Raw genomic sequence first — 11448 nt, 5'->3', positions numbered from 1 at the left:
GGAGCAGGCAGGGGAGGCAAAGGGGGTGGGGTCTGACCCCTTGCCCCTCCTGGGCGTTTTGGGGGAATGAATTTAAGACGACCCCCCAATAATTAAATTCTATACACAGAACTAAATTATGATTTTCCATGTACAGAATCTAATTATTGGGGGCTCGTCTTGAATTAAAAGTTGCGTTGGATTCAGGGAAATATGGCAATTGCTATTTGATATTTTATCATTACAGATTTTCAATAGCAACTACTATCGGGTCCTGTAGGGTTTTAAGTATTTCAAGTTACTGCTGCAAAGCAGATCATGGAAAAAAAGATGTTTTGCATACAAACTTATGTAGATATATTACGCCCAGAGCTCAGCCACTACCACAAAGTTAATAGAGACTACCAGGTAAAAGTCACAGCAATAAGTACATTTTAATCTCATCTGCACTTTTAAAGGTGACTTACAAAAGATAAAACATTGGTTTATGTCTTTTTTTTGGTCTCTTTGGGACGTCTAAAATGGCCTGCAAGGTTTGTTTTTTCCTTTCTTTTCCAAGAGACCTGCAAAAGGTGCCTTGTTTAATTGCTTTGAAACCACATCAAGTCTAAATCTTCCTGCTTTTACTGGAGGATTATTTGGAGAAACTCAGAAACGCGTATCACACACTTTCAGAGATCTTAACCTTGAGCCAGGCAGTGATAGCGTTCAATTCCTAGCAAAGGCAGCTTTTCCCTCCATTTTCTGTCGGAAATTTTTAGTTAAATGGTAATTAACAGGCAAGCAAATATCCTTCCCACCCCCAAATATTTGAAACTGTGTGAATAAAGGCACCTCCCATCTCAGGTTTCACTTCCTGGCTGCTGGATTGACAAGTCTCATAGTTCTGTAAACAGCCCACGGCACCTTCTATGGCAGATACGGCTGCAAGTTTGCACGTAAAGAAAAATTAGGTAGGAAGACATATCTTTAAACCCTCCTGTCACCCTTCAGCGTTCAGATCAATCTAAGAAATGCCCAAATCCTATTTTCCCCCCTATATTAGTCACCTTTAAGAAAAGTGTTGCTCTTTAACAAGTTTTAAGCAAAACAGTAATTTTTGTCTAAAATAGCTTAAGATTTTAGACAGGACCAATTCATGCAGTCATCTACATTACCTGGTTATTTACTATTTAATATATGCTTTAGGAGCAGACTGATCCAAGGGTTCCCATGATGTGAGTTAGGTTTTTAAACTCATTCCTTGCAGTTGTCATAACAGTAATATATATGGGATCTCTAGATTTCAACCTATTTTATCCTAATGGTCTTCAGCAACAACATACAGCCGCATTTCGTTTGATGGTCATCATCTAGCTGGCTAACATTCCCAGGGCTTTTCAAGCAAGGATTAACAGGCTTCCCTCCAGTTTTAGACTGCAATCTAATGGGAAAGTTAAAACCTTTCTCTGTGAATTCTCTTTCAATTTAAAACCCCTCAATGAACAGGAAATTCACCAGGGATGTTGAGGGGAAAAAATATACATATCCTTCAATTAAAACCTATCCAAGGTCCTTCATCGATGGGCAGTATTTCAAAGCAACTGGAAAGACCTCAGTTTCACAGGCATGGATACCAATATATTCCATATGCATTTCAGAAGCAATAATTTACCATCTTTCACTACCTGGGCACAAAAGCTGGGTTTCCTATTACAACCTATACAACTTCAGGGATCCTGCAGGACTACATCAAGTGTCAAATCACATAGTTGCTTTGCTTTATTAAATTTTCCCCCTAATTCATGACCTGACATAACACAACACTGCTACATCAAAGGCAATATACGTCAAGTAAATCCTCAGACTCCATGGTACGGTATTAGGGCTCTAATATACGTTTCCCTTTTCTCTCTACCTTTTAGTCAAAACTGATTTTATATTTTACCTATATACCATTTCAACACATCCAAGTCATGAATCTCATTCTCTCTTCCACCTCTCTTGCCCCTGACTGGAAACTCCCTTTACCTACTTGCGTTGTGATCTTTTGTAGACTCATTGGGATGAGTAATGATGGGAAAATAGGAAGGCTTTGTTCTTTACGTTTTGGAGTGCGTGTCCTGCACGAGGCAACACCCCAGGTACTCCCACTATTCTGGCTGCACAGTAGCCAGAAGAGATTGAGAGAGACACTCAACTAATCATGCCATACTGTATAGTCGTTCAGCAAACTGATTAAATATCCCCTAGGGACTTGACCATCACTGAACTCATTTTCTTTGGTGAACCAAAAGTGAAACACAAGTGTCTGTCATACATGAAGCCATTAAGCTAACTGGCTGAACGAGCAGATTCTATATATTTTTAATCTTGTTTTTCATCCCTTCCAGCTTACATTATATTAGCCATCCACAAATCCTTTTCATTCATCTTTCTGGGCAATAGAGCCGATTTCATTTTATTTCACCAAAAGTACACGTGTTTTGTTTTGTTTTTAAACCCAGCACAAATTAGACTCTTAACTGATGCAATGATATATTTTAAAAACAAAAACCAAAGATTTGATGTCTGACACATTGGCAAAGCAGCACTTAATGAAGTTCCAGAGAAATAACTGTTTCCTTGATGAAAACTCTGAGAACCAGCTGACACCTTCATTACCATCAATCTATTTCAAGTAGCAAGAACTTGTGACTCCCAAAAGTAGAAATGCAAGGGACATTTATCATGGAGAAGCCATGATGCAACCTACACAAACAGCCGATTCGAAACCAGAAAGTGGGACAGGCAATATTTACTTAGAGATCACAAAGCAAATTTTCACTGTGATTTCTGGATTGCAAATATCGGCCTCCTTAGTTCCCGAGCAGTAGGCTTGCAGGGCACTTATTCACGTGCTCTTGCTGGAGTCCAGGCATTCCATTCAGATAAGATCACACCTTCAGGAAAGGAGGGTGGAGGGAAGATGAAATTAACCTTTGCCCTGATCGTTTGTCACTGGATAAGATGTCTTGAGATAACCACATCAGTGAATCCCAGTGGGAGGACTGGGTAAAAACAAGATCAAACTGAAAACCGGAGATAGAATTTGAACTGAAGTTTCCCAGGTAATTAAATTACAAGAAAAATTCTGCAGGCTCATGCTACTGAATTGCTATTGGTTAGGCCTCCTGTGTTCAGATCTGATCACTGGAAATATAACAAGAGGGCTCTTAAGGAAAAAAAAGGAATGCATGCTGGGGGCGAGAGGACTCAGAGAACCAGTTCACGGCACAATCGAGACATTAGTTGACGTAGTGGGTTTGGAGGAATTCAAAATGCTCCCACCGGGAGAATGGGTTTCGTAAGGAAGTGCTGATTTATCACATAAATGCCAATACTATAATCATTGTCATTTACTGGCAGGTGGAAATATTCTGGAATTGGGTAACCAACAGGACAGGTCTGCTCTCAAGGGGCCGAGTCTTCAGTGTTTACTTGCAGGTGGAGATGCTGTATCTTCTCTGCCCCCACATCACTTACAATAACTTTATTTTCTCAACACAACCCTGCTGCAACTCTGCCCTTGTTCATAATACCATAACTTCCAAAATACGAATTACATAAGAACGAGTGAACCATAGCCCTGGATTTTGCCCAATGAAAAACAGAGGCCAAGATTTCAAAAGCTGCCACAGAAATTCAGAAGCACAAATCCCATTTAAACTCCTGAGTCATGCATCCAAATCCTCTTTGGGGAAGGACCACTTTGCACTACAAGTCTGTACAGTGCCTAGCACAATGGCCTCCTGGTCCGCTGCCATGCCTCCTAGGACATGTCTCAGTGGCTTTGGTGCCAAGCCCCACAGCCCTGCCAAGGTGCTTGGCTTCCTGGCTCACTCTTGGTCAAAGCATGTTAGAGCCCAGAAATTGGGCCAGCAGAGCATGGCCCCGAGCTGTACACTCACGAGAGAAAGCCTGAGTGCTGGCTCTGGGCAACTGCTGAGGGCTGTGCAAACCCAGCAACACTGCCTGGGCACCAGCACATGCTGAGCAGGAGGAAAGTGGGCAGAGTGTGCTTCTAAGGAAGACTCCTGGGCTTGCCTTGAGGACAGTGCAGACATGACACTCCAGCCATACAAATAAGCAATCCCTGACTGGGCCGCCTCAATCTCACGCACAGTTCCTGATGCAGCAATCATTTCTTTCCTCCTAACCATGCTCCTAACCATGCTTTTCTGTACTGACACAACATCAAGAGTTGCATGTGTCACTGAAACCCACTGCACCAGTGGAAAGATCACAGGGAAGAAGACATCTGAGGTGTGCCCTGGCCTCTTATGAGCTGCCACAGCACAAATATATAAAGTACACTGTGTACACAAACATCCCAGACCTTACAAGGTACATACAAGTATTCTGTAACAGCAAAATCCAAATCTTTTAATGAAGGGAAGGAAGTCTGAGCATGGTTTTTTGCTTACCAAGAAGGCAGTTCTAACACCAGGGGGAAAGACACAAGGCAGGTAAAAAAAAAAATCATCTTAAAACCTATAATCAAAATAGTCTACAGTCTAAATACATGGTCTTACACTTCCCAGTCAGAATTCATACTGTTATAAAGCTCCTTCAATGGTGACTCACAAAGGAAACGTCTGTCGGTGCCTGTCACGCAGCAAAGATTAGGGCTTATACAGGAAGGCCCAGTGCAAAGCCAGGAGTCTCGGTGAAAAGAGGGAAGAGACACAATGTACAGATTGCACCAACACGCCTCCACCCCTCCTCTTTTTCTTCCTGCCAGTAGTGTTTTGTGTTCAGAAAGAACAGCAAACCTTTGAATTACATACATACATTAGCAAAATCCTTACAATACCTTTACTAACAAATGTAATCCAGGGCCCTAAGCCACAAGACAATGTACTGCTGCAGTCTTCCATCCCTTCCTCCCCACCAGGCTTCCCAATTAAAACCTGCACTTCATGATCAGATGCACTGTATTGACCTCAAGAGGAAAGGTTTGGTCTGCAGTCCACTCTCAAACAATGCTCCCATTGGGTCCAAGAGCAAATTTTTCCTGAATAAGGAGTCCAGGACTAAGGTTTGAGTTATCAAACTCAAGTATTTTTGACAATAAATTCACATTCTTCCATTACTATATTTTGCCATCATGTGACGAACTCATTTTCTGTGCGATTCCTTTCCATACAAGGTCAAGTGCAGAACTGTGGAGTTTACAAGGTGACAATAGTGGCAAACAGCACTCACCTCCTGAAAGAGCGTAGACATTTCACAGACCAGACATGAGCTGGGACTTTGCATTTCACATTTGTGCCTGTCAGAGAGGAAGAAATCTCGCAGCAGTGGAGTGTGGGTAAGTGCCTGGACAATACAGTTCATAAAACATGTGTTCCCAAGATTGATTAGCCCTCGGAGCCCTATAAAGACAGAATGGGAAAGGAAACTGTAAGCATTGTTGAGTGAATATAATGGTGCATTTCATTCATTTGCATTTTTAAAAATATAGTTCTGCTGTAAAATATCACGGGCTCTCTCACACAGTGCTGAACGTGAGACTTTATCTTGTGTCAAGTAGAGAATGTTGCTCTGAATTGTTCAAAACGCTGCATTTCACCCTCCAAACAGTAGTAAGGTTTTTTAATTCCTGTAAGAATTTGTGGCTTGTTCAGACAGACAGAATATGCAATAACACCTTTACCATTTTTCCCCAACATACTGTATTTTCTTTGCGTACAACATACCCTGGAATCTAATAAATGCTTTGTTTTTGAAGGCAGAATAAAGAAAAAAGACGTTTCCAGAGTTATGGCTGCATAGAGGAGGGATGCAGCCTAACCTTCCACTCTCACCTTGCTTTCCTGATTAACTAAAGCTGAAACCCTAGCTGTTGGTGATGACTGGTCTCCATGGGTAGATCTATGATTTTGTAAATAGCTAAAGTCTCCAAGGCTGTGAAAGAGGAAGAGCAAAATTGCCCTGAGAAAGGTTAGCTTAATTAGTAGAACATCAAGACCATTAAAAAGGAGAGATGATGGTTAACAACTCTGGAGTGAAGAACAGCAGGCTAATAACGAGTCAACTGACTTCCTCAGCTGCTTGAATAGTAATACAACAACTACTACACTGTGGGGAAGAAATCAAAGCAAGATGCTTCTATATCCTGGTCTGCAAATCAGCTTCCTCACTTAATGCATGCACTCCAATTTTGAGAGGCTGATTTTTGGAAAAAGGTGCATATTTTATGTGAGAAAATACTGTATGCTGTAGGTTCCCCACCACCGCCGCCAAAAACCTCATTACTTATATTTCCAATTAAAGAAGATAATGAGCAGGTGGTATGGTGGTAGAAGTATTCTAGATAGTGGTCAACTCACCAAGGTGTAAATAAAGCTAATTTGTCACTTCGTACCCAGGATTTCCTTCATGCTTTTATGATTTGATCATACGTCATTTTATTTTATGATACCAATTCCCCCTTTCTGAAATGTACTGTGGGTTGCAAGACAGCGGCCATTTCTTCTACCTTATGGTTCAGGTGACAAGATGATTGTGGTGGATTGTACCCAAACCGTTAGTCCAGATTATGCTTAATCTAGTATCATTTGTACAGAATTGGAGCGTCTAAACACAGCAACCTTAATTAAATAAAAATGTGTAAGGCTGTGGCTCCTAAAACAGCTATAATAAAAAACCAATAAACGTTAATGTACAACACACAGGACCAAATTCAACATGGCACAAGAGGATTCAAAGTCAAGCAGATTCCAGAGACGCCATCTTGTATTTAGAAGCCAAGATGCTCAAGGAAAATAGCCTCTCTCTTGTGTTTTTTTTGCATACCATGAAAATGGCTAGAAGTGAGGGAAGCTTTTCAGTCATTTGAAAAGTCCAGCTAAGAAGAAAAATATGCTCAAATCTTTGGCTATGCCTCCAAAGTCTGACCGCCACATACAAGTAGCTGTGAGCTAGAAGAACATCACGTGGAACTGAACGGTTAATTTTAAATGCACAACAATCATTAAAAAAAGCATACCACAAAACTAAGTGATAGCCTGATGGCAGAGGCTCTTTAACACTGGGATGTCTGTCCTGCGCAATAGTTACAGTGTAACTTGTGCAATACCAACCGGAGCCTGGTAGGCAATGCAAACCAGAGGGAGTGATCAGCCAGTTTGAGAATTCCCCTGCATTTCCATGAGAAGAAACCAGATGGCAATGCTGAGGCTCTTAAAAAAAATGCTGCAGTTCCCTTGCAGCACACCAGACAGTGCTCCAAAGGCCCCTTCGCCTCCGTCTGCATGAGGGGTGTGTTCTTGTTGCCAGGTGACAGGAGACCAAGAATGCTGCCTAGCATATTGAGTTGTAGGCGATTCCTAAATCATTCCTCCAGCATGCCGTGTGACATGGTCCTCCCCGCCACGGCTTCCTGTCGCCTCTGTTTACTCTGGAATGCAGCTCAAACTTTCCAATTTACATCATAGCGATTTCTACTGGGCAGGAAGCTCACTGTAATCATCTGCTTTATTTGCCTGCTGAGAGGTCGAGCCACTCAATGCGCCACATTAAAACTTGTTAAATAGTTAATCTGTCACAGTAGCCTGAAGTGCAGCGTGATGCTTCCGTCGGTACGCAGCCCCCTCTAACCCCAGCTCGGAGATCTCTGAGCATCATGTCACAACACAGGGATGTTCATGCTGCGGCGAGTGCAGGAGTGTCTGATCAACGGGGCTTGCCTGATATCACTTATTTAGAATTCACTCTAGTTGCCATGCTGCTACTGAGGCCTTTGCAAATTCCTGGCCATGCCTGTGATCTAGGAAGATATTCAGCACATATTCAAGCAGCAGGGCTTGTCAAAGGAAGAGAAAGTCCCTATCCATTTTTTACTGCAAACTTTTACTGCACTCTGTCACCTATGGTCCGTGACAGAGTTGAAAAATCAGGCTATGCAGTACTGAAGGTTAGTTCGTGGAAAAGCAGTACTGCACCTAGTATAGACGACGCGTAACTGCTGATACTTAGGGGACACAACTCTGCCACACTCACTGCTGCCAGGCGCTGGGTTTGGCCGGGCTGCAGCCCCGCATCCCACCATTGGCACAGAAATCTGGGAGGAGAGAAGGGGAGCGCGCATCCTCCCCTGTGCTGTCCCCCCACCTCGTTTATAGCACCTAGCAAGTCCTATCCTATTACTTTTATTCTCAGTGTCCAATTAAAATGATCCCAAATAAATGCAAACATGCACAGACTGCTTTTTAGACTTGTTTATTAAGTACTCTTCATTATATGCCTGTGCTTGAACCCTGTTCTGCTATGACTACAAGCAGCATCCCTTCAGGATGGTCACCCAAAGACAAATATAGTGCTCCAAATTCAGAAGGCTGGCCTGGTGATGCTTTACAGTTTTACACAAGCTTTTCATTTTTCCATGCATCCAAAAGGCATTCTTCATATGATGCTACGCCAGCTTGATTGAGTTCAAATGCGGACCTGTAACACATAAGATAGTGCTGAAATCTGGATCTCTCAAACCCTAATGAACACACTGCAAACAAAAATTTGAAGCAAAATACCAGACTTACTTGGCTGGGGATCACAATGTATTTAGCCCTGGGGCAGCCATGAATGCAGAAGCCACAGTATGTGATGAGTTGTCTTCTGAAAAGAAACAGTATAGTGCACGGAGTTAGAGCTAAGCTATACAACCAGCATATATATCTACTATAAGAATCGCTGCATCCTTACCTTGGAAAACACTGACTGCTGAATTTTCATGCATATAGGATTAACTGTTGACAGGACTTGGTTCAAAGTATTCCTGAAAAACAAAAGAAAGTTGGCTGGAGAGGTAAGAGGTACAATGACGTGAAAGCACATTCCAGGACAGAGATTCTCTCTGTTATACTTGGGCTATTAAAATGCAATAATATTATGCAAAACAGCCTCTACTCTCCTTGTGACTTGTCCCACTCAGGGAATGTTAGTGATTTTTTGGGATGTCTGTGCTGTCTAGAGTACATGGTAAGATGTCCCTGGAGTTTAGAATGCTTCGTCATTGAAAACTACATTGGAAAAAGAAGTGCAAAAACCTCAACTGTATTAGTCCACTCTTGCTTACAGCAACATCTCTCTTTGTTGGCATCTCTGACCATGGAGCAATGCCTGCAAGGAGCGGATTCATTTGCTAAAACTGCTCATCTTTTCAATAATAGGTCAGCTGTACTGAGCAGACCTTCTGTTGTATTTTACAGTACCTTAGATTCTCTCGTCCCATTCATGCTTTCTGGGGCATTGTCTCTGGAGTGGCCTTGAGAAATGCAGACACTGAAGATGTATGATACATACTGTAGCCACACACATTTGTGTTCTGGCTGGTGAGCTCATTTGATATAATGGCACTGATTTCCCTCTTAAACTTACTGTTGGAAAAAGGAAGAATACATGAATAATACCACTGTCCAACTGACAAGCTGTAAAGTATGGTACAAATGCAAGCAAAGGAAAACACTCATCAGCACCATACCTGGGGTGCCTGCATGGCTCTGTTTTTAGTGGTCCATCAGATAGTGGATAGGAAGGGTATGAATGCAGCTGTAAGAAAGCTAGGTCCACAACACATTCTGCATGGATCATGTATCCAAGTGATGCATTTCCCAATTCTATTTGCTCTCAGCTTTGGGCACTGAGCACTTGGCTTACCTTTGTGATCTGTAGTTCTTCACTTTTCTTCCGTCAATGCATTTTATAATACTTGCTTACTAGAAGGAGACCCACACTACCATGCTGCTATATGCTTTGGGACAATTCATGGAAAATCATAAAACATTGCTTCTTCACACCCAGACAACGACAAGCAAAATGTCACTGCTGGGAGTTCAGCAACTGTACAACCCACAGTCAAGTCAATGCTATAAATCCACAAGAACTTTGCATTCAGCCAAATTGCTAACTTGTCCTTCTAGTTAAGACATTGTCTGTCACCATCACTGTTGAAGGCAGTTTCCTGCGAAGGCCAGCAGAAAGCCATCCTGACAAGGAGGCACCATGCTAAAATCCATGTGTGACTTGGAGTGAAGATGTTGAATGCTTAATGTACAGGTCACCGTGCAGTAACATTAGTATAAAATAATAAGTGCTTTCCCAGGCAATCAGGGATCACTTAGACGCACGAACACAAGGCCACCCTGCGATTACCAAATGAGATTGCAGGTAAACCATGTTACAGCATTATATTTTTCAGTTTTCTGCCAACCACCAGTGGATCCTCTAAGCCAGGGGCGGGCAATTATTTCAGGCGGAGGGCCGCTTACGCAGTTTTGGCAGCCTGTCGAAGGCCACATGGGTAGCTCTGCCTCTTGACAGGTACCCTGCCCCCTGGTCACCATCTTGGGACCAATGTCCCAGAGCCAGCACTGGTGGGGCCCAAAGCAGGGCACAGGCTGGCAGAGGTCTGTGGAGCCGGGCTGGGCTGCACCAGCTGGCAGAGGGAGCAGCTGGCCTGGCTCCATAGATCCCGTGCTGGCCGGGACCCTGCACTCCTGCCACCATGCTCTGGGCCCTGCCAGCACTGGCCCTGGGACACCAGTGCGGGCCCTGTGCTCCTGCTGGCTCCTGCGCCTGCTCACACCTAGTGCCCCCCAGGCCCGCGGTACAGGCGTGGGGCAGCACACAGCCCCAACCACCTGGACGCCAGCAGGGAAGAAGCTGGTGCTGAGCATGGGGAAAAGCGGACCCTCGCCCACCCCATGGCCAGCGCTCCCTGCTGCAGTCGCTCACAGCCCGCACGGGGCTGTCTGGAGCAGGCACAGACAGCCCCACGCAGGCTGTGAGTGGCTACGACATGGGGTGCTGACCACGGGGTGAGCGAGGGGCTGCTTTTCCCTGTGCTGAGCACTAGCTTGTAACCCAGCCCCACTGCTAGCCTGGGCTCACCTGTCAGCAGCGGCAGCTGCGGTCCCCCCGCTTGCCGTGCTGGGCAGCGTTGGCTACTGATGCCCACCCGGTGCTCATGCGCTGGGCAGCCCACAGGTGCTGGTGGCAAACACTGCCCTGCATGGCAAGCAGGGAGGGCTACAGCTGCTGTCGCCACGCGCAGCCCCGACGGGCGAGTCGGGAGCCGGCACAGGGCCCAGGTTAGCTGCAGAACCAGGTTACAAGGTGGTGATGAGCGCAGGGTGTGGTGGAAAGCTGACCCTTGCCCGCCCTGTCACCGGTGCCCTGCAATGCAGCTGCTGCCTGTGCCTGTTCTGGACAGACCGCGTGGGCCACGAGCAGCTGCAATGCAGGGGCAGGTGAGGGGCTGCTTCCCCCTGCCCTTTAACTTTTCCCTGGGCCACTTTTCCCCAGCCTCCTTCCCTGCCCAGGGTCCTCCCCTGCCCTCCCCCGACCTCTTACCCGCGGTTCTGGCACGGGGCAGCCATGTGGTCCCAGACCAGAAGCCCCTGCTGAGGCTTCCAGCTGTGTGTGTGTGTGGGGGGGGGGGGCAGGCAG

At 44.9% G+C, this 11448-nt stretch overlaps 1 protein-coding gene and 1 long non-coding RNA gene across 3 annotated transcripts in view; both read right to left on the bottom strand.

Annotated features, from left to right (window-relative positions):
* Positions 1 to 11448, bottom strand: part of USP22 (ubiquitin specific peptidase 22) — a 115652-nt gene that overhangs the window by 31774 nt on the left and 72430 nt on the right. For both annotated transcript variants that reach the window (XM_019512644.1, XM_019512642.1), the window contains one exon: positions 5206 to 5375. In XM_019512644.1, the coding sequence (XP_019368189.1) occupies positions 5206 to 5375 (170 nt within the window). The remainder of the gene's footprint in view (positions 1 to 5205; positions 5376 to 11448) is intronic.
* Positions 7474 to 10231, bottom strand: LOC109294338. The gene is made up of 4 exons (XR_002096505.1): positions 9213 to 10231; positions 8704 to 8776; positions 8541 to 8616; positions 7474 to 8448 (listed from the first exon to the last, which is right to left on the bottom strand). It is a non-coding gene; the product is annotated as an uncharacterized LOC109294338 (long non-coding RNA).

Source organism: Gavialis gangeticus, unplaced genomic scaffold, assembly GCF_001723915.1.
Source record: "Gavialis gangeticus isolate Ggan-Ray unplaced genomic scaffold, GavGan_comp1, whole genome shotgun sequence".
Classification (NCBI taxonomy): domain Eukaryota; kingdom Metazoa; phylum Chordata; order Crocodylia; family Gavialidae; genus Gavialis; species Gavialis gangeticus.
The sequence above is the reverse complement of the archived record's forward strand: the minus strand, read 5'-3'. Positions and strand labels throughout refer to the sequence as shown.